This window comes from Diospyros lotus, chromosome 2 (assembly GCF_014633365.1).
Source record: "Diospyros lotus cultivar Yz01 chromosome 2, ASM1463336v1, whole genome shotgun sequence".
NCBI lineage: Eukaryota > Viridiplantae > Streptophyta > Magnoliopsida > Ericales > Ebenaceae > Diospyros > Diospyros lotus.
The window spans coordinates 16,411,582-16,435,273 of NC_068339.1; the positions used below are offsets into that span (position 1 = coordinate 16,411,582).

A 23,692-nucleotide genomic window follows, 5' to 3' on the forward strand; every position below is an offset into this window, starting at 1 on the left:
ATTTAGGTGAAATAACATAAAATTTGTTTGACGTAAATAATATAATAATTTCTTCAAAGTTTATATAGGAGAAGATGAAGTTGTCTCTTCAATCAAAGTAATAAAATTATATAAACAAAAGAACTGTTGAATTTATTAATGTTGTATCTTTTAATTAGTTCTTATTTATTTTTATTTTTTTTAATTTGAAACTAGTGAAGCACACTAGGGGTTGGGTCAAGTCAGGCCATGCCACTACATTGTTGGGCCAAGCGTGACTTCACTTATTTGATAGGTAAGTTCATCCAGCCCAACAACCAAACTGAATTTCACATGCTTTGCAAAATTTGACCCGTAAATTTCAACTCCTTTTATAGATCATAAGGGTGGGTTTGGAGAGGGATTTAAGTTATTATACATCCCTTTTATAGATCAAAAAGGGTTTGGAAATTGTTGTTTAGTTCAACCTACTTGGATCGAACCAGAGGGATTTTAGTTCCAATTGTTTGGTAATCAATTAAACTAAACAACTTTGAAACCAAATTAATATTGGCCCCAGTAAAAACTGAATTTAGTTATAAAGGATTTGGAAAGTATGTAGTCGAGAGGGATTTAAGCGACAATGTATGAGCTTCCTTATATGCCTGGTTTATCAAACTCAGATAATTGGATTAGGAATTAATTAATGAGCTTCCTGTAATGAGTATTGATCTGCTTGAGCTTTTCTTTTCTTCCTTCTTCTTAGCAGAATGAAAGATTAAATTTAATGGGAAGCATTAATTTCCTCCATTGAACATCACAACTGATATTTTCTGCATTAATGCAAAGGAATTTACATCACCCAGACTTCCTCAAATTTCACTCTCATGAACCCACGGCTCAACCTTTACTTTCTCAGATTTTTCATCTGTGATTTTCTCTCACTTTCCGGGAACAAAGTTGGTGGCGTAAGCCCAAGCATTGTTGTTAACAGGGTCAGCAAGGTGGTCAGCCAGGTTCTCCAATGGCCCCTTTCCAGTAACAATGGCCTGAACGAAGAATCCGAACATGGAGAACATGGCAAGTCTGCCATTCTTGATCTCCTTCACCTTGAGCTCGGCAAAGGCCTCTGGGTCATCAGCAAGCCCCAACGGGTCGAAGCTGCCACCGGGGTAGAGTGGGTCGGTCACCTCTCCGAGGGGCCCGCCGGCGATACGGTAACCCTCGACGGCACCCATCAAGATAACCTGGCAAGCCCAGATGGCCAAAATGCTTTGGGCGTGGATCAAGCTCGGGTTGCCCAGGTAATCCAACCCACCCTCACTGAAGATCTGGGCACCGGCCTTGAACCACACGGCCTCGCCGAACTTGACGCCGTTACGGGCCAAAAGCTCGGGGAAAACGCACCCGAGGGCTCCGAGCATGGCCCATCTGCAGTGGATCACCTCCAGCTCCCGGTTCTTGGCGAAGGTTTCTGGGTCAGCCGAGAGCCCAGCAGTGTCCCAGCCATAGTCACCGGGAAACTCACCGGTGAGGTAGGACGGGGGCTCGCCGGAGAGTGGGCCCAAGTACTTGACTCTGTCCGGGCCGTACCACGGGCTACTGGGTGGCGCTGGCCTGCCACCGGTTTTCCTCATGCTGACTCTGCCATTGCCGAGAAGCTCCGGGGCAGATGGAGCTAGTTTCACGGCCTTTCCGGCGAAAGATGGAGATGAGAGAGCCATTGTAGAGGCAGCCATTGAAACTGATGAATGAAACTCTGATGCTGATGGTGTGGTGGCGGCTTAAGTTTCCACAGCAAGAAGGTTGCTTGTATTTGTACCAATTGGAGAGCCAACGGACCTTATCTGAGAATATCTCTATCTGCATTCTGATTGGTTGATGGCATTTTGGGGGCTTGATTGATATATATTGCATATCTATCCATTTGGCAATCTCTACACCATGGAAGCACATATTCTGTATATCGCGTATCTATCAAAAATCTCGTACAGTGCTTCAACTTCATTCCATCCACCAATGGCATATGGCCACGTTTGTAATATTAGATAGTGTTATATCTTGGAACTTAGGAAGAGAAAATTGCATCCTAGCTATGAAATGTATATGTGGCTTGATCGGGACCAATGAGATGGGTGGTGGAAAATGCTTTCCCATGCTGTGTGTTTTCTGAAAGCAAACTACTCTTCTTAGTCAATCAATTCAGCTGATAATATCTTCCCCATGGGTTGTTTGGCGAGTCAGAAAATTAGTCAGAAAATCTTTCTTCCTGGTAACCGGGAATGCCAGAAAGGAAAACTGCAAACACCTCTAGCGGATATTAAATATCATAATGGAAACTGTAACAAATCTTAGGAAAAAGAAAGAAAGAAAGAAAGAAACAGTAACTATAGTTATTTTTGTTTAATGTTATTTATTTCATCAATTAATTAATAAGCTCTGATAAAATATGAATTAATTAATGCTATTAAAAACTTAAATGTTAATCTATTTTAATCGCTCTTTCCATATTACTCTCAAATTCAATCGATTAAATCCTTTATAAAGTTTTTCATTCAGTACTTTAATTACTCATTTATTTTCCTCCCCCTTACTCCATGTATCAATCTTCTCAAAACAAAGCTAATGCCTCGAGTGAAGCTCTACACAGATGGCTTCGTTTTCTCATTCAATGCGTTTACTGGCCCCCATCCTAACTCTCAGTTCTCACAAACTTGATATTGAACTCTCTCTCACTCTATTAATATTATTGTACCAAATCAAGTAGTGGCAACTGGCAGCCAGTAAGCACCAGCCATCACTGGAGGGGGTTACGAAGCAAGACCACCATCCATTAACTTGCTTTTTTGGTTTTAGTTTTCTTCTTAAAAGAGATAGCACCATGTTGTAGGGCATGTTTGGCTAAGGAGTTTGGCTACTTATAAGCTATTCATTTAGCTTAGTTTATAAATTGTGTAAATTATTTTTTTAAAATATTTGACAACACTAAAAACTTATGCACTACTATTTAACTTAAAAGCTGATTTACAAAAACTTCTTACCTTCAACTTTTTAAAAAACGTTGTGCTAGGAGTTTATTGTGTTGACCAAACAAAAGACATATTTACCCTCACATAATTTTTGAAATTCTAATCTACCTATCTCATTTCATCTACATAATCTATTGTCTTCCTCGACTCTCGCTAGCTGCGGCCGTCATCGTCTGTCGTTGCCTTCAATTCCACCGTCGTTGTTGGCTGTTGCCTCCAACTTCCACCCCCTGCGTTCGCCGCTTCCTCCTCCATTGGTAGTTGTCCTTCATTTCTAGTCTCCATTGCCAGTCATTCGCTACTTCCATCGCCTATGATCGCCTCTCTATGGGTGTATATATGTATATGTATATATATATGTAACATATATATTATATTAGTATTTTTTTAATAATTATATATAATTTATCAACAACTAATGATAAAATTTTATCATTATACATTAATTTATAATTTAATTTTATTAGAAATTAGTATTTTTATGTCTTTTATTTGTATTATTTAACATGTATATTTTTGTTTTTTTATCAAATTTTGATAACTTATCAATTTTTTTAAACTAAACATATAACTATTATTAATTGATAGTTTAAAAACACATTTATTCAAACATATTATCAACTTAAACGTTATCTAACTTAAAAGTTTTAAATCACTTAAAAGTTGAGCAATTTAAAAGCTTTTAAAAAAAAAATGCTTAGCCAAACAGGCTAGTAGATTTGTAACGTATATTGCAGCCATTATTTCTCATCACAAGCTTGATGTTATTGTAAGAGTTTAGTTATATTAATATTTAGATGTGTAGTCTGAGTTATAAATAAAAAAAATAAAAAATCAAATTAAGCTATTCGGAATTCTTTTTAACTTTTTCCTCCCTCAAATAGGTTTTTTTTGACTCTGTTCGATTTTTTTTTTTTTTTTTTTTTTAAAATAGAATCATGCACAACGCTAAAAAGCTGGCCACTTGCTAGCTCGAGAAACCCTAACGCCCTTTACTTATGCCTTTATACCAAGAAAAAAGCCCTAATGGGCTAATTCCCTCCTAAGCCATAATTTTGTGCATGATTGGCCCAATGGTGGTCAGCCTCCATGACCCTTTCATTTTCTTTTCTTCTTTTCTTCTTCTTCTTCTTCTTCTTCTTCTAATCCCTTTCATATAAATATAATTGCCAGAACTAACCTATGATAAATAAATTTACCTTCATTTATTTTTTCTTCTTTAATTCAATTACAAAAATTTTCATGAATCATCCCAAATTTTCATTTTTACATCCTCCTAAGGGGATTTCTATATATAGTAGCCCCCTCACAATTTCTAGTGCTCGTGATCCGTGGTACATGTAATTCATTGTTTGGGCTTTTCCACTGAGTTCTCTTCTTTTCACTATTGAGGGACAGTATTTTTGTTTCCACAGACATCTCAATATTTATTAAAATGAGAAATATTATATCTAAAAATAAGTTTAACAAATAATTCTCACAAATTGATCGTGACATACAAAAATGTATAATAATTTTATCCAAATTTATAATATTTTACTTCAATTTATAAGAGTTATTATAATATTTTTTTTGTATTCCCTTCTCTGAAGAGATAGCAAGAGCTTGGCTCTTAATTGAATGAAAGATCAAATTTAATGATAACTAACCATGCCCCCATTGAACACGGATGTACAACGGACATTTTCTGCAGTAAAAAAGCAAGGATAATGCTACATAGCCAATCTGGCTGAGCAATTTACATCACTCGTTACACTTTCCCACTAAATTCTCACTCGCGTACGTGATTGCAAAATCTATTCATGAACCCACAATTCAATCGTTCCCTTATAATTTCTTCACCTTTTCTTCTGTGATTTTCTCTCACTTTCCAGGGACGAAGTTGGTGGCATAAGCCCAAGCATTGTTGTTTACAGGGTCAGCAAGGTGGTCAGCCAGGTTCTCCAATGGCCCCTTTCCAGTAACAATGGCCTGAACGAAGAATCCGAACATAGAGAACATGGCAAGTCTGCCATTCTTGATCTCCTTAACCTTGAGCTCGGCAAAGGCCTCTGGGTCATCAGCAAGCCCCAACGGGTCGAAGCTGCCACCGGGGTAGAGTGGGTCGGTCACCTCTCCGAGGGGCCCGCCGGCGATACGGTAACCCTCGACGGCACCCATCAAGATAACCTGGCAAGCCCAGATGGCCAAAATGCTTTGGGCGTGGATCAAGCTCGGGTTGCCCAGGTAATCCAACCCACCCTCACTGAAGATCTGGGCACCGGCCTTGAACCACACGGCCTCGCCGAACTTGACGCCGTTACGGGCCAAAAGCTCGGGGAAAACGCACCCGAGGGCTCCGAGCATGGCCCATCTGCAGTGGATCACCTCCAGCTCCCGGTTCTTGGCGAAGGTTTCTGGGTCAGCCGAGAGCCCAGCAGTGTCCCAGCCATAGTCACCGGGAAACTCACCGGTTAGGTAGGACGGGGGCTCGCCGGAGAGTGGGCCCAAGTACTTGACTCTGTCCGGGCCGTACCACGGGCTACTGGGTGGCGCTGGCCTGCCACCGGTTTTCCTCATGCTGACTCTGCCATTGCCGAGAAGCTCCGGGGCAGATGGAGCTAGTTTCACGGCCTTTCCGGCAAAAGATGGAGATGAGAGAGCCATTGTAGAGGCAGCCATTGATGAAGATGGGCTCTTGAAGCAGTAGTTTGAAGTTGAAGTTGAAGTTGAAGGAAGAAGCAAATGGTGGTGGAGGAGAGAAGCCGGGTTGTGGGTATTTATACAAAAGGAAAATGCTATTGGTACACCCATTTTGTACACCTTGGGCTACAAAATGGAGTATTATGACAAAAAACCCCTCATGAGGCGCATAGAGGCGCGTGAGGCTCATGGAGAGGCGCAGGGTATTTTGGTCATAATACCCCTTGTGTAGCTCAAGATGTACAAAAATGGTGTACATGTAGCATGATCCTATACAAAATTTGAGAGAGAGAGAGAGAGAGAGAGTTTTGTCTCCTAATCCGGGCGAAATCTTTCTCTCCATCTCTATTGGGTGTCAAGATTCTATTTGTCTTTGCTTTCCTCCACTTGGCACCTTCTAATCCACAATTCAGCAATATGGCGGATGCATCTATGATCTATCTCACAGGAAACTTAGCCATTACTAGAAAATTCTTGAATTTAGACGAAGGTATATTAAAAGTACTCCATGTTAATACAATGTTAATCTCGTAAGAATTAATGTTAGTCTTAATTAGACATTAATTTTGAATTCTAAAACTGTAGGCGTAATATTGTAACAAAATGTTATTTGACAGTATAATATCATGTAAAACTTGATGACTTTTTTACCCTGATATTGAGCATTTTCTCCAAACGTTGAAGACTGTGACTTAATTATAACTAGTAATATTTGGTTGATTGCAGAAAAGTATGTAAGGTTACAATTTCCTTCGTGGTAACATCTCCAAGACTTGTCTGCTTTTTTTGCGTCTTTCTCACCAGAAAGCAAGATTTTCCAAGTTTAATTCCTGGCAATTTTCTGGCTCACCAAACAACCCATGGTTAAAATATCATCAATTGAATTGATTGACCAACTGTAAAGCTCAAACTTAGTTCATTAGATTTGAGAGAACACGTAGCATGGAAAGTTAAGGATTTTCCACCACCCATGTTTCTGGTCCCAATCAATCATCAATTGCCAATTTGCCATGGCCATTGCCCATTGGCCACATATATTCAATTTCTTTATTTATTTTTTATATAAGATGAGGCTGCCATGAAATTATATCATATACGCTTTTCTCTTTCTTCTAAGTCCCAGCATCTATAACACTATCTGTTATTACAAGTGGCCATTTGCCATTGGTGGATGGAAAGAAGTTGCAACACATCGCATGTGATTCTTGATGCAAAATAATAATAATAATAATAAGCAGCTGGAAAATCCCAATTCCATGGCTGATATGATAGCGGTGTGGACATTGCCAAATAGGTAAGCAATATGAAGCTCTCAAAATGCTATCACCCAATGAGAATTCAGATAGAGATATTCAAAGATAAGGACCGTCCCTTGCTCGTCCTAGATAGCTACTCACTCGTATATATAAACAAGGCCTTCAATGAAAATTCACCACCACCACCACCACAACCCCATCGGCAGCTCTTCTTTTGCATTCCTTAGTCCAATGGCCGCCTCTACAATGGCTCTCTCATCTCCATCTTTCGCCGGAAAGGCCGTGAAACTAGCTCCATCTGCCCCGGAGCTTCTCGGCAATGGCAGAGTCAGCATGAGGAAAACCGGTGGCAGGCCAGGGCCATCCGGTAGCCCGTGGTACGGCCCGGACAGAGTCAAGTACTTGGGCCCACTCTCCGGCGAGCCCCCGTCCTACCTAACCGGTGAGTTTCCCGGTGACTATGGCTGGGACACTGCTGGGCTTTCGGCTGACCCAGAAACCTTCGCCAAGAACCGGGAGCTGGAGGTGATCCACTGCAGATGGGCCATGCTCGGAGCCCTCGGGTGCGTTTTCCCCGAGCTTTTGGCCCGTAACGGCGTCAAGTTCGGCGAGGCCGTGTGGTTCAAGGCCGGTGCCCAGATCTTCAGTGAGGGTGGGTTGGATTACCTGGGCAACCCGAGCTTGATCCACGCCCAAAGCATTTTGGCCATCTGGGCTTGCCAGGTTATCTTGATGGGTGCCGTCGAGGGTTACCGTATCGCCGGCGGGCCCCTCGGAGAGGTGACCGACCCACTCTACCCCGGTGGCAGCTTCGACCCGTTGGGGCTTGCTGATGACCCAGAGGCCTTTGCCGAGCTCAAGGTGAAGGAGATCAAGAATGGCAGACTCGCCATGTTCTCCATGTTCGGATTCTTCGTTCAGGCCATTGTTACTGGAAAGGGGCCATTGGAGAACCTGGCTGACCACCTTGCTGACCCTGTAAACAACAATGCTTGGGCTTATGCCACCAACTTCGTCCCTGGAAAGTGAACGTGAGAAAGGACTCCTTGTATTGTTTGATGATGATGTGAAATGAGCGTTAAATATTGTACATTGTGTACCGCTCAACTTGCAATTTGATTGTCATTTGTGCTGGCAAAACTTGTTTCTGCTTTCTTTCCATTAGGCCATTTACACACATCATAAATGCTAAAACAACATTTAAACATGCACTCTAACTAATAATTGTTTCAAAGTATATTCTGCTAACATTTATCCAAATACAAACTAGATGGAGCTAGCCAGTAAAAATTGAGAAGGAACAATAATGAAATGGAGGGTGCCAATTTCATTAGTGACCACAGAACAGCATCCAATTGATTATTTTGCCAAAGTCCCAAACCATATAATCCTACTTAATAAAAAAAAAAGAAACATAGAAAGTTGGGGGAAAGGAGAAAATAGTCTTCAAAGCATTATTGCAACACATTTTTACAATTATAAGCCGCTTTGACAAGGTTTTTTTTTTTTTTTTTTTCCCCTGTATGAAAACTCCCTACATGTAATCATTAGATTCACAGCCAAAACAGGAAAATAGTAATACAAACTCGCAAGATTGAAGAAAGTACAACGAACAAGGAAAACCAACATGGTAATGGCTCAGTGTCGTATGTTTTTAAGTATACAAGTTGTACATGTTTGACAGGAGAATATTGTATCACAGGCGTTGGACCAATTCATTCTGAACAATATGAAGTGGAATGTACATCAGCTGCAAGATTGAGGTGTATTTATATGTACAAATGAATGGATATCATGGGAGGTTAAAAGAACCAAAATAGTGGAGGTGGATAGAAATAAAAATCTTGACTTGACCTCAATCATTGCAAGATTCATACGCGAAAGCTTTTTCCTCTCCGTTGTGGATGTATAGTGTACTTGCTACAGTTCCCACTAGTCGTTTTAATCGGTGGGGCAACAATCATATCTCATTTCATCCAGTTCCCAGATACTATTCAATTTGCTGAACAGGTTTGCGTGAAAATCTCAATTCTGGCACCAGGGATGTCCGTAAATACCGAAACAGAAATCAAACGCGACTTGCTAATGCCCTTGCTCTAGCCACAGACTTCTCATAAAGCTCTTCATACTGCAATGCTGATGAGTCCCAACTGAAGTCAATATTCATGACCTTCTGAACGAGTTGTTGCCAACTCTGACTACTTTTCTTATAGTGCATAAATGCACGTTTCAGAGCACCGTTCAGTCCCTGTGAATTTTCATCAAATTCACCAGCATCAAAATGAGAGAGAAACCAAATATTTCCGTGTTCTTATGGTAAATTCCACAATAAAAATATCATGCGTGATGCTTCCAGTACGAGGGTGCCGTTGCAAAGAAACAAGATCTTACATGCATGTATGCTAAACATGCAATTTTAACTACACAATAGTGATATTATGTTTTCTTTTTTCTGTAACTAATGTTTTGTTGGGTATACAAAACATTAGTTACAGAAATAAAAAATGTACATCCATTTTTTTGTTGGGTATACTGAAAAAATTACCTGTTCATCAGGTGTTAAAAATGTATATCCATTCCTAAACTGCACTGGTATGCTATCATCATCAACATCAAAAACACTGCAAAAGAATCAAGAATTTAGGAAAAAATTCTCCAAATAAGACAACTGAATGAAAGGTGTTTCATCTTATAATCAAAACAATGATCACTGACCTGTCATTTAAACCCCCCGTTTTTCTTGCTATTGGGACAGAACCATATCTCATTGCTATCATCTGCAAAAGGATAATAAATGAAATAAAGCATATATATTTCTTCCCAATCATCCAACTTCCTCCAGTTTTTTAGCTCTACAAGAAGAATACAGTTTTACCTTCTTATCCTACTCCCATTCAGCTTAGTTGTCTGCCCAATGGACAGAGCTAGGTTTTCTTTCACCATATGTGATATGACACAATTTAACTGATACTACAAATTTCTGGTTCTTTAGATCTGGTTCTTTAGAAGCGGCAAAGTTCAATCTCATCATAACAAAGATCAGGTCAACTTAGCAAACGGTAAGGCCATCTCCAACCCACTTCCCTATCTCAATCCCTATTATATTATAAACAATTCACTCCCTATTTTTACTTTGCCTCGAAAACTGTGTGCTCCAACCACACTCCCTATTCTCTTCTCTATTTCACTCTCTATTTCACTCTCTATTTCATTTATATATTAATAAACTTCAATTCTATTTATTTACTTCCGCCAAAACTGGTCGCCGCCGCTTCTGCCGGATTTGATTGCCGCCGCTGCCACTTCCATAGCCTCTGCTAGTTGATTCGTCTTCCACCGCCAGATCTGGTGGTTGAGACGTCTTCCGCCTGATCTGGTTGTCGAGATTCATCTTCCTCCACTGGTCGGCCTCTTCCGCATTGAGATGGCGATGATCCTCAGCGTGGGTTTCCTTCGCCACAGTTGGGGGTGATTTTCGACTTCGCCAGATTTTTGGCGATTGAGATTTGGCTTGGCCAGTAGTGTTGGAGGGCTGATTTTGGGGTTGGCTCCCTAGATTTGGCTTGGCGAATTGAAATAGGAAGCCGTTGGAGATGGCCTAAGATTTCACAACCATTTAGTATTTAGCTATATGGAGGAATGCTTGCCTCAATCAAACCTCTCCATAATTTGCTACCATCCCAAACTTCTTGGGTTCTTCCTTCTGGATCCCATTTCTTGTTTGAGCAGTTTTCTTGTAGTTGTTCTTGTTATAGTGATACATGTATTTCTAACATCCCTTACACCAGAATATATCTATTTATAGCTTTATCTTTCCTAAGACCGAATACATTGTCTCTCTAGACACACCATCGTGGGCGTTTTCCAAATTAATAGAAACAAATAAAAGGAAATTTTCATTTCTTTGAACACATCCATTAATGCCTCAACCAATCATCCAAACAATTTTCAGTTAACTTTCTTTTGAAATTCTAAATATTCATGTGTACCCCTAAATTTTATACCGCATTTACACATTCCGAACCCCTAACCTAAGCCCTTTTTTCTTTGGATAAGCCAGTCCCTAGCCAAACCCTAGTATCTCACCCTAGCTTCTTGGTCCACATACAAAATAATACATCAATGCGTATCCATATTCAAGCACCATTCTTCTACGTTGCTTCTAAGGGGTGCTGAAGCCACCCTTCTGCCTCACTCTAAACTATTGATGCAGCATGTCAATTGAGGAGTATTATCAACATTGAATGTTTATAGAATTCATATTAATGGGAGCCAGTATCTTGTGCCTCAACCCTCTAACTAGGCTTGGTCCAACTATCTAAAGATTATAGCCCTTAGCCTCAACTACAACCAATTAGGCTAATCCATGCTTCCACTGGATTTGATTGAACACTAACAGCTAAAAGGGAAAATAAAACAGCTGAGAAAAAATGAGAAATCAAAATAACTGGTTTCACAAAAGCTATGTCCCAGCCCATTAAGACTTTGAAAATAGATTATGTTCAATTTAAGAAACTGAATCAGAGGAAAAAGGAAAAATATTGCAACGGTTAAAACTCCTAGTGTATGGGTGTCTATTTCAAGTATTCTGACTTTTACACACAGTGTAGTTGCTACTTGATACAAAATCTACTTCGAACAATTAGCCAAAGTATGCACACCTCTAAATTGATTAAAAATCTAGTTATGACATCATAGAACATCCTACAGAAAACGCAGAGTTCGCTTTCCTCTCTCACTGTCATTTACACACAATGTAGGTGCTACTTGATACAACACCCATGTTGAAGGTTTAGAAGCTAAAAATACGCACATGTATAAATTGATCAAAAATCTAGTTCTTTCATAGAATGCAAAGAAACACACGCACACATACACATACAGAGTTCTCTGTATATAATGGTAAATTATAACAATGATGGAATAAACAACAGTAATATTACATATAATTATTACTATTTTAGATAAATGATAGTGACAAAACTACTGTTACTATTATTACCATTTTTTAGTAATTATTTTTTGGATTCTGACTACTGTCATCATCATATTCGCATTTCTCTGTTGAAGACTTTTGGTTTTGGAAGGATTGGAAACATACCTGTGTAAGGCCACAAGGCTCAAAGATAGATGGGATTATGAACATGTCACATGCTGCATAAATTAAGTGGGAAAGAGACTCATCATACTTCAACATCAACCTAATCTGTTCATGACTCTGGAAATGTTTTGCAATATCCTCAAATTCCCTCTGCAGGAAAAACAATAGACTTATCAGAAGACATAGTTGACATGTTTTATAGAGAGAATAAAATGACAAGGTGGAACGAAGTAGGATGTTTGAGTCTTTCTATTTGTAGACAACTGGTTTACTAGCAGTAAAAGCAAGTACAGCAAAGCAAAGGACTACAGCAGGAAATTACAATAAAAACAGGAACTTTGCAATAAAACTTTAACAGGCACATGCATTACATACAAACTCTTGGCTGGCAAAGGTATCATGAGTATTTCCACTGCTTTCATGACAGAGTGGACGACTCTATCAAGAAGGGCATGGAGAGCAAGTAAACATCATATCAATCGCTTGCAACAAGAAAAGTCAGAAGGGTGAGAGGGGGAGGGGAACCTAATATTATGCCTAATTGTACAAATGTCAGAAACTCCAACTACTCAGCTCAGAAGTAACTTCATCAACGAAAAGTGATTCTACAATTAGAATCCATATCAAAAAAAAAAAAAACAGTTCATTGATTCTAAAGCAATTGGCAATGTGATCCAATCCTACTGAAAATCTGTGCTCTGCTTAAGTACAAATTCCTGAAGTAGCATTAGATAATTCAGATTGCGTAATTTTGTACATGACTTGTCAAAAAAATTTCTAAGGCCACATATTTACCTTTCAATTGACCTAATTCAATTTGTGAACTTTGTTACCCTTATTAATTTAATTCATGGATATCATTAAATCCCAAGTGATTTGATATCTGGTAGCCCTTTTTTCCTTATTTTTTTTTTTTTTACCAAGTGCATGGTAGGTCCATTCTCAGTTGGATTGAGTGGTATGCATTTGGTTTATATGGGGAAAAATGAATTCATTGTCAACTGCCAACTCATTTAAAAGCTTTAATTTGCACATGTGCGCATACACAAAGATAATTTTATATTATTACTTTTATTGTTCAACACACGCCCTCACTTGTGATTAAACTCAACTGCAAAAGTGCACCAAACATGTGCAACTATTTAAACATCGGGTTAACGGTGAGGTTTGAACTTAGAATATTTGCCTAACTCAATACCAAGTTGAACTATTAAACACTTTACACCGTGACGGTAGCCCAGCAGTTTAGGAGTTCTCCTATGTCCCCTGGGTCTAGGGTCCAAACCGTAAACCTATCTTGCAGGATGACCCAGAGCCATGACATTATAACACCAAAAAGAGTGATGGATACAGGCCTGACTCTGTACACTGCAGTGGGACTAGGGTGATGGGCTTGCCTTCCCAACAGTAGAGACAGCTCAAACTGAACATTCCCTATCAAGGAAGGGCTCTCATGGTCACACCCAGATGGAGTTGGTACGTTGCTTGCCCCACCTTCCTCTTTTATGATCTTTCTTAACCAAAAAGAGAAAAAAAAGAAGAAAGAATTATTAACCACCTTCATCTAAAAGTTAAAGTTTGTAAAGAGAGGGGTTAACTTCATCTTTTATGTTATTATTTTTATTCCTTCCAACATTTATTTGATTTGTATAGGATCTAAGTTATACATGTAAAAGATTTAGTAAATTAAACTATCCATAAAAACAAACTAAACAAGGTCAACATTTCTAATACAAGCCAAATTAAAAGTTCAATTCTAAGTCTCTAACAAGCAACAATTTTACCAAAAATATATATATATATTAGTCAAATAAAAGTCAAGAGCCAGTTTGGTATCACCTTGTTTCTGGGGTCAACACCCACTAGCAAAAGTTGCACTCGTTTTTCTCTTATTTTTAATTTTTTTTGTTGGGGGAAAGTGGGTGGATTACATAGTAAGTAGCAAATCCTATCCTAATAATCTAAATTCTGTGTTTTTTGTTACAGGAATAAATGACTTCCCGCTTACAAAGTACTTGATGTGCACAATACTACTTTTTGTGGCCTTCACAGCATGGCTAGTCTTCTAGGTGGTTCACACTCTGATTCTTTCACGCCTATTCCAATAACATTATTCACATCATCTTTTGGTAGTACGTACATTTAAAAAAAAAAAAAAAACTCCCTAGATTTGCAAGCCCACCTTTGTCAGGGAATTAAAACAACAATATCAGATGGAGTGAATGGGAGATACCAATGTATACCAGTCATGGAATGGAAGGAAGATTTTCTAGTTGTACAAACATAAGTTTTTGATTAAACATTTTTTAATATCTTTTGCAAGCTCCTAGTTTTGATCAGCTAGAGTACAGAATTCAACTATTCTAGAATAAATATAAGAAAAAAACAATTAAAGCAGAATTCTATAGAAAAAGCAACAGTTTTTTAAGTGACATCCATAGATTACTTATTTCTCTCCATGTTGGCTCATCATTAACTAGGGAAACCATGATAGTAGCATGTATAGCACAAGCTCACCTGAATATGTGGCACTGGACTTGAACCCAGAAGTACAAACTGTCCTCCCATCTCCATTGTCCTGTATATTGCATGTCTAATAAGATGCACACCTTTCTGTGGAACCAATCTTGTAATGCAACCAACCTATCCAAGGATGGATATAGAGTATTAAGTGAGAAAATGATATCATGAAAATAAAAAAACTATCAGGAGGCCCTTGACAAAGAAAAGAATGCAACCATTTATTTTGCAGTTGTATGCATAGATTTGATTGTTATCAAATCTAGGTGGCAGATTTTTTTTTTTCCCAGTTATAATATGCAAGAAGTGTTTAGAAGATAACTGCAAGGGGTGAAGCTACACAGGAAACATCTTGAAGGGGTGGTGCATCCCCTGACAGCAAAGTTATCACACTGATTTAATGACCATGTATAAAGCTACAAAAGAGGCAAAGGAGGAATATGGAAAAGGAGGGCAGACCCATACAAAAGCTATTTATAATATGATCTCATCCAAAAAAAGGTGAATACGGAAATATGAAGAGGAATTCTCTAGAGACCACAAAAAGGAGAAAAGAGAAGCGCTTCCTTTAAAAAACAAAAGAAAGAACAAAGTCTCTACCCTTTGAAAAGCCACTCTAGATGGGCCTCCCACTTTCCAAATAACCTTCAATTGGAAAGTTGAATTTGTACCAACTCCATGTTGTCATGACCCTTGGATATTACAGGGGCAAAGCTGTAATTGAGTTACAATTATAGTTAGGGGGTATTTTTGTAATGCGGTTACAATACATGGGTGTTGTTATTTTGTTATTCTAGAATATATTGTTAGTTAGATGTTAGCTGATGCCTATAAAAGCTACTTGAAGTAGGTGGGGAGGTATGTTGATGATAAATGAAATTGAATTCTATTCTCTCTAAATCTTCTCTCGGTTCTTCCTCTCTCTCCCTTCTTTCTCCCTAATTCTGCTCTATCTCCCCCCTCTAATTCTTCTATGTTTCTTCCCCGAAGTCCTTCCTAGACCCTAGCTAAACCCTAGGGTCATGACAAATTGGGATCAGAGCGGTCATCCTTGGTTGTGTCTTTCGTAAGGTCGTCTAGTTCTTAAAAGCATAGTAGGCGATCAATTATAGACTAAGAGTCGAAGACGCAGCAAAAACATGGTGGGAATTTTGATGATCGTTAACCATCGGCAATAGCTATGTCTTGGCGAATTCAATTAGGAGAGCTTCGCTGTGATTCTGAGAAGCATACAATGAAGTCGGTGGACCATTGGACAGTGACTGGGTAAGGCGACGCGAGCGGACCAGCGTTTGTGAATAGGCGGAAGTCCGTTGAAGGGCGATGCAGACCACCAGGAGTTCGTGATTGGTGTGGGAGTCCATCGAAGGTGGTGATGCGGACAGTCAGGAGGGTCATGACTGGAGTGAACGACTGGTGCGGGAGATCCGCTGAAGTTGGCGACGCGGACAGACAGGGAAGCTTTCGACTGGTGTTGCTGGTGCTGCTGCTTGATAGGTCGGCGATTTCGACCCAGAAGATGGAAGCGTGAATCGCTTTCAGATTAGGTTGTTGAATGTGAAGGTGAAACAAAGCAACTATTGAAGGTGGAATAGCAGGGTGAATTGCTGCTATTTTTCCGAGTTGTTGTAGTCGATCAAGAAGGCCAAGGCAAGGCGGGCAGAACCAAAGCAATCGCAATTGTCCAAGATTAAGCAATCTTGGATGAAGATTTAGAGCTAATGATTCTCGGCGGCTCCCAGGAGCGATTCAACAATAGAGGACCCACAGTTGCACTGGTTGATTGGCTTTGAGGGTGATCAAAGCTGGTTCAGCGAAAGTTTGGCAATTCTTGTTTGTCATTGGGAGGTGACATAGGTTAGGCGAGTCCTCCGACCAGTTCTTGGTGGCTCTAAAGGTGGCGGAATAGGTCTTGGATCTCGACTAAAAAGCCCAACAATTTTGGTATTTCATTCCAGCAAAGCTTGGAGCAGTTGGGAGTGGATTGTTGAAGGCGAATTTGGATTGGTGATTCTTGGCTGTGAATTCTGGTGTTCCTTTGCGGTAATTCCAATCTGACTTCATCAAGGAAGATCATAATAAAGCAGTAATTTCAGGCGGTAATTCTAATCAAATTCTAGACTACTAGTAAGGTAAACAAAGGGTAATCTCGACTTTGAATTATGGTTAACTTTGTTTAAATTGGAGAAGCAAAGACGAGCAGTATGTATATAGCTCCCTGGTCTTCAAAGTATGCTGATTGTGAAAATTCGGCATCGGCTAAGGGAAGCAGTGCACGTAGGAGACCATTGGAGCCTCAATTGCAGCAAAAGAATGCTTCATTTTCAGTTGGAATGGAGCCTCAATGGTAGCCAAAGAAGGCTGCATTTTTAGTTGGCAACAATAGGGATAAGGAATAGTGTAGCCAGAAGAATCAAACATGGGGAAAGAAGTTTGAGAATGAGTTTAGCCGAAGGGATAAAGGAACAAGCAGTGGGATACATGAAGAGTATGAGGAATTCGGTCGAACGTTCCGCGAGAAGCTACAGGAGTTTGCAATGATACTGACTAAGAATTATCATTACAACTTCCTCGCAGAATACTTCGATAATTATCGAGGAAGTTTTAACAAGGAGGAATTCCTTAAAGTGAAGCAGTCGAAGGAGGACAACCTTGCTGAAAATAAATCCTTGGTGTACTCCAGCTACCAGCAAGTAAAAGTATTTCCACTTGAGGAGGCCCCTATTGAAGATATGGAAGAGTCTAAACATACTGCTCCCTTGGTCTTGGCTGTGGAGAGGGTTGAGGAGTACATGGAAAAAGAGATTGAGGAGGAGGAAGTGGAGGATGGCACTCAATTAGTTGGCAGCCTCTCAAACACTGCCATTGGTGCTGAGACTCCTGATGCCATTAATCTCCTAAAACATCAAAATAAGGAGTCTAAAGAGAAGGAACAAAGGATTGCACCAGGCACCTTACTTGGAACATCTCACATGTATGTCATTTGCACAGGCACAAAAGACAAAGCAAAGGTAACATTGCATCTAGAAGAGTTGGAGGTAATATACAAATTTTTACCTACAGAGAGGTTTGAAATTCTGTCCATAATTGAAAAGGATGGGGTTGTAGGACTGACGACACATTTGGAACCATTTTTAACGGCAATAAGGAAGAGGTGGATGGCTGAAATTAGTGTTGCAGCAAGTCATAATGATTTTACTGTTGAGGAAAAAGAAAAGAGGAAGCAAGAGACAAGGGAAATAACAAATAAGAACAAGAAAAGGTGAAGAAGAAACCAGTGGGTGAAGATGGGCATTGGATAAAGAAGCAACGGCTAGGTGGTAATAAGTTTCTTGGGGACAAGAAACATTTCAAGGAGGGAGAATTGCCACGACCCTTGGGTATTATAGGGGCAAAGCTGTAATTGAGTTACAATTACAGTTGGGGGGTATTTTTGTAATCCGGTTACAACATATGAGTGTTGTTATTATGTTATTCTGGAATATATTGTTAGTTAGATGCCAGTTGATGCCTATAAAAGGCTACTTGTAGTAGGTGGGGAGGTATGTTGATGATAAATGAAATTGAATTCTATTCTCTCTTAATTTTCTCTCGCTCCTTCCTCTCTCTCCCTTCTTTCTCCCTAATTCTGCTCTATCTCCCCCCTCCAATTCTTCTTTGTTTTTTTCCCAAATTCCTTCCAATTCCTTCCTAGACCCTAGCTAAACCCTAGGGTCCTGACACATGTCAACAAGAAAAAGTAAATCCCCTAAATGGAACAAAATCCATAAATCCTCCACTTGCATGGCAATGGATTGGTCCTCAAGTGATCCAAAGAGGTAGTCACAATTGTCCAATTCTTGCCTGTGGAGATTTCATATAAAAAAAGCACGACCAAGCAAAACCTCCTTATGTCAGAGGAAAAGACTCATTCTCTTAGGCATCTATATCTCCATCTAATTTATAAAGACCTAAGAAAATCTCTCTAAAAGGTATGTGCCTATGCCAACTATAATGATCAAATTTTACATTAGACCCATCCCCAATTCAAAAATGCTAGCCTAGAGAACATCCCAAACTCAAAAATGCTGCTTGAAGCCATCTCCAATGGTCCTACATTTAGATGAGGAAGAGAAATAACCTCCTCAACTTCTTCAAGGATTAGCTTATCCCACATTGTAGTAATACTCCTTCAGTAGTTCCTCTAATTAGAATGCCCAAACTAGCCAACAATGACTCCACAAGTTTTTAATCAAGTTTGTCATACAATCCTCTATTGTAACCTCCTATGACCAGACTACACCAACTTTCTAGGATCTTGAAAGAGATTTAACTGCAAGCCTTGTATCCTGGTCATTAAGACGTCATGTTCAAGTTCAACTCATGCTAAGCCTAAAGATCAGTTTGCAGATTTTACTCACCAATTTTTAGGGAGGCTAAAGTGAAGTTTATTATAACAAGCTTAGAACATAGGATATATATGCTCTAGCTTGAGAGAAAGTGTTAACGTGTATTTGTCTAAATAGATGTATTGTTTAAGGGTATTATTATGATATCAATGTTTATGTTTCTCAAGAGAAATACAAACTGAGGCAACCCTAATTGATTATATAGAATTCCTCCATTTTGTAAAAAGTTTACACAAGTAAAACTTCAAATTTGAAAAATAATAATAATAGTAATAAGAAGAAGAAACTAAATCAGTCAACAGCTGTATCACATCAAAGCATTAGTCATCATTAAATGACTGAGAAAATAAATTACCATTGGCTGCCTGACATTCACAGAAGAAAGTCTTAGATGCCGTCTTAGAGCTTCTTTGTTTTCTGCTTTCCCTTGAAGATCATGGGCGCTATACTGGACTTTGAGAAAAGTATCAGTAGCAGGATTCCATGCTTCAGTATCTATCCCATTCAGAATTCCTATGAACTTTTTTGAGTGAGAATTAAGGGTCAAATGAAGTCCCCGTCCTCCCTATCATCATAAATGAAACATATAAATCAATGCAAAGGAAAAACCAAGGTCACTGGAACATGAATTGAAGCAATGTCTAATAGATGTGCATGCATAAAATTGATAGACCCAAACTGATCCACATAGTATTTCTCTCCTCAAACGAAAGCTTTTTGTCCTGAATCACTTCAAGAATCAACATAAGAAACTTAAGTTGCATTTAGGTGATATCAGTACATAAACTTTGCGTGGTTCATGTGAATGGACAACAGTTGTCTGATCCTTTTTCCCTATTAGCAAGGCATGGCTTAGTGTAATTGTAAGTTGTAACATGCATTGGAGAAGACCAAGAGACATAAAAAAATGGCTCCACTTTGTTAACAAAAGAATTCAAGGAGACCAACACCACATATGAATGAAAAAAAATGGAGAAGGATCTTTGCTAAAAAATTTTAAGCTTCAATTACCTCCTCATCCCTTAAATTTCACTGCATTTAAGGGACCAAAAATAGCTTCAAGGATCTCATGCGCCCTTCCCCACCCACCCACCCCCCCAAACCCAAAAAAGAGAAGAAAAAAAAACACACATTCCATAATGCTTGATACACTTCACCTGCTGCCCTATTCATCCTAATCGATATGGACTTCAGAAAATTTCAGTACAAACTTCCTAAATACGCAAATCGTCCAACACTGAAAAAAGAAGCATTAGCACCTAATGTGGAGGGGATGATCTCTTGGGCTTTTTCAAGAGTGTACACACTTCAGGGGTTTGACAAGAGGAGTTTTTTTAGGAATTATCAGAAATTTATGTCTAATTACACTCAATTTTAGTGTTATTAAATTCCCCCACAACATGGAGGGGTCATAGAAAGGTACCCTCACCTGGGAAAGGTCAAGGGAGAATTTTCCATCTACCATGTACTGCTGATTTTTTATCTCAGCATTCTCAAGTAAATTCACAAAGCAAAATTTTTTTTTACTTATGTTGGAATTTCATATCTAACCTACTTTTGACCATCTCCAACGACCACATACCTATCAAAGCCCAGAACTAGAAGAATTACGAAGCACATTGTAATACAAAATGAACTGCTAATAGAGGATACATCCATACCTCGGCAGTCTGCACCTCCAGTGCATAAGTTGGTGAAACTGTTGTCACGATGTTGGAATACACAACTGCACCCTACAAGACAACATAAACATGAAGTAAAGAAACATGGGGTGGAAAAACCACATGCAGATTAGTTGTTTTTGAAGAATAATCCATCTACCTTGACAGGATTGATCTTGTCAGGTGCTGAGTTGTCCTGCATCCTATCTGGTCTATTTAACTGATGAACATCAAGACCACAAGATGCCAGCTCTGAAGCAGGTGCAGTCCCTTGGTACTCAAAATTATGACATGTAAAGCATATTCTAGCTGAATTCAATCCTTTGGGTGCATATAGATCCCAATAAAGTGGTGCCTGAAAATATAGTACAATACTTTTAAGTTCAAATACAAAATGATCAGTCCTGATTAAAAAAGGAAAACATAGAGAAGCAATATCTAAAAAATCCATACAACAAAAGCTGTCTGCCAATCGTGGCAATGAATTATGTCTGGTTTCTTGCCAGCATGGAGAAGAAACTCTAGGGCTGCCCTACTAAAGAATGAGAAACGTTTAAAGTCATCATGCTCCCCATAAAATTGTCCTCTCCAAAAAAAGTTACCCGGATGATGAGGCTCAATAAAATAGACAGGAAGTCCTGCAAAATCAATTTAAATCAATAGGATGGTCAAACTTTATATGCTACTTAAAGATAAAACAGTCTTACCTTCAACAGTCCCAACCCAGATTTTGTTTTTGAAAAGGTGACCATCAAAATACGATTCCACTACCACATCTAGGGCCTGTATAAGTAATTAGACTGTCAAAATTCCATGAATATAAGAATTAGATGGTCATATCATAAAAATAAAAATATAAAATAAGTTGCATACCCTCAAATCACGAATACGCTCATATTTCATGCAGTCATACTTTGGAAGAATGATTTCGACAAGGTGTCCTCTTTTTTGCAATGCTTTGCCAAGACCAGTCACGACATCCCCCAAACCACCAACCTTTAATCACAGAAAAAAAATTCAACTTTAAGAATAGACAAACAAACTAATGGATACGCCAGAGTAGAAAATGTGAAAGCACTTTTTAAAAAATAAAAAATAAAAAGATTTTAAACAATTGAGGAATGGTGCTGTAAAATAAGAATAATTATTTTCTCCATAGATGTCTCCCAAATTTGAACAGGAATTCTGAAGAAATAACTTAGTTCACTAAATTAATCCAAATATAGGCATTGGGAACCAAAAAGGAACTGCAAAGTAAAAAGCATCAACCGATTCTCATCACCCAAGATTCTTGTTCAAGATTGGGAATCATATTTAGAGATTTTAGACAAATATTGACTTCCAATAGGTTTAAAGAAGCAAGATAGATAGCAACATTAACCTCCCTTCATGGCTTAAGCTGCAGCAAGTTTACACAGCAGATGTTCACAAGATTATCTAGTTCCATGTAAAGTAAATTTATGCAGTAAGTGGATAAAAGGGGAAAATTTGTTATTTGAGGAGCATCCAAAGTTGATTCAAATGTATGGAAAAAGTAAACATGATGCTCCAAGAGTCTTTTTGCACCCACAGATTGTAAATACTCCCAAACTTTCTTTGTGCAAATTAAATGGTTAATAACTTGGAGAGATCATCATTTCAATACACCCATTAGTCATTAAAAGGTATGTACCCAAAGTTTTTTTCATGGACGCAAACATGTCCCATAAGCTGGTGATAGAGAAGCAGGCAAAGATCACCATGATCCTCAGATGGGGAAAAATTGAAGAGTAATGATCCTCACTTCTGAAGGACCAAAAATTTTGTAGAAGATGTAAGACAATGGGCCACACCCAATAATACTACCTTGAAGTTAACTATTAGACTCATGAAACCAAGTAATGTACCCAGATCTTGCCAGTAAATTACCAATGTGAAATTAGGTCATAACAAACTCCCGTCCTTTCAGACTTCTACACCCTAGTCAAGCCACACTAGGTCTGTGTCAAACATTCTATCTCAGCCAACACTCAATACTGATCCTAGATCAGCTTTGATAACACTTGTAATAGGATATGCACTTGTCATAAATATTAACTTGAATTTAACTCTTGAGCTAATGGGACCAAAGACCATACAAATAACTTCCCAATAGATTATTGATATGGATTGGATCATATGACATTAGATGTCTCAAAATTTCCTAAAGCAATTGTATCAGTGTCCCCACTTTTACAAGCTTTTGGGATGTTGGAAAATTTGGGAAGGAAGATGAGACTTTGATGGCCAAAAATTAAGAGGTAAGGTTGTTAGGTGTCATGTGCCTGCCCTGTGGACAATAAACACGTGAATAAGGGGGGTAGTTATAGGCTGATATACCTTGTACTTAGAAAATGCTATGTGTAGTTGTACTTTAACGGTAATAGCTTTTGGTGGGAAAGGATTCCCATGTGACTTGGGGAAATCAATATAAATAAACTAATTTCACCCTTGGAAGGATCAGAAGATTCATTTTAATACAATTCTGAAATTCTCTCTCTCTCTCTCTCTTTCACTCTCCCTCTCAATCATTCTTCCTCTCAGCCCTTTGTTTCTACTAAATTCTGATCTGAAGTGGAAAGAATTCTTGCCAGATCTTTAAGATCTGACAAATTTGGTATTAGAGCTAGGTCCTAGGCCAGAGAAGTTCCTTGCGAATTCGACTCAAGGGCTGAGGGAATTTGAATGAAGAATTTGGAATCGAAGCTGCAACAATTCGGCTCGACAATGGCCAATTTGCAAGCTCTTGTGGATCAATTGAAGATCAGGTCTAATCGAAACCATGAGGTGATCATTTCAATAGATCAGAAGTTGGATGGAACGGTTACTCAGATCCATGAGGAGGTGGGAAGCTAGATCATAGAACAATTGCAAGGGTTCACGGTGATGTTTGCTAGACAGAATTCGGTAAGAATTTCTCCTAACTTTCCTCCTAGGGAGAGATCTGACCTGATTCTGCCCAAACATGGGATGAATCAGAGGGCACCTGGAACCTCCGAAATTGGAGAAGATCCAGGGGAGATGGGAGAAAATGTAGTGGGACGTACACAAGAAGTGTCAGTGGTGCAAAACAAGTCTG

At 39.0% G+C, this 23,692-nt stretch overlaps 2 protein-coding genes and 1 pseudogene across 3 annotated transcripts in view; 1 reads left to right on the forward strand and 2 right to left on the reverse strand.

The window, feature by feature from the left end:
• Positions 1 to 768: 768 nt before the first annotated feature.
• Positions 769 to 5,714, reverse strand: LOC127794984 (chlorophyll a-b binding protein of LHCII type 1-like; annotated as a pseudogene).
• Positions 5,715 to 7,083: 1,369 nt separating this feature from the next.
• LOC127793808 (chlorophyll a-b binding protein of LHCII type 1-like) lies at positions 7,084 to 8,065 on the forward strand. The gene has a single exon (XM_052324545.1). The coding sequence runs from the start codon at positions 7,091 to 7,093 to the stop codon at positions 7,952 to 7,954; it is 864 nt and encodes a 287-aa protein (XP_052180505.1). The 5' UTR covers positions 7,084 to 7,090; the 3' UTR covers positions 7,955 to 8,065.
• A 471-nt stretch (positions 8,066 to 8,536) lies between these two features.
• LOC127793807 (probable starch synthase 4, chloroplastic/amyloplastic) overlaps positions 8,537 to 23,692 on the reverse strand; it is a 60,292-nt gene continuing 45,136 nt past the window's right edge. For both annotated transcript variants that reach the window (XM_052324544.1, XM_052324543.1), the window contains 11 exons: positions 21,469 to 21,591; positions 21,303 to 21,378; positions 21,049 to 21,233; positions 20,756 to 20,950; positions 20,596 to 20,667; positions 19,290 to 19,499; positions 14,544 to 14,669; positions 12,027 to 12,176; positions 9,641 to 9,702; positions 9,471 to 9,546; positions 8,537 to 9,173 (listed from right to left, as the gene is read on the reverse strand). In XM_052324544.1, the coding sequence (XP_052180504.1) occupies positions 8,994 to 9,173; positions 9,471 to 9,546; positions 9,641 to 9,702; positions 12,027 to 12,176; positions 14,544 to 14,669; positions 19,290 to 19,499; positions 20,596 to 20,667; positions 20,756 to 20,950; positions 21,049 to 21,233; positions 21,303 to 21,378; positions 21,469 to 21,591 (1,455 nt within the window). In that variant the 3' untranslated portion in view covers positions 8,537 to 8,993. The remainder of the gene's footprint in view (positions 9,174 to 9,470; positions 9,547 to 9,640; positions 9,703 to 12,026; positions 12,177 to 14,543; positions 14,670 to 19,289; positions 19,500 to 20,595; positions 20,668 to 20,755; positions 20,951 to 21,048; positions 21,234 to 21,302; positions 21,379 to 21,468; positions 21,592 to 23,692) is intronic.

Excerpts from the sequence above, each read along its gene's own strand:
- LOC127793808 (XM_052324545.1), top strand. The coding sequence starts at position 7,091 with ATGAAAATTCACCACCACCACCACCACAACCCCATCGGCAGCTCTTCT.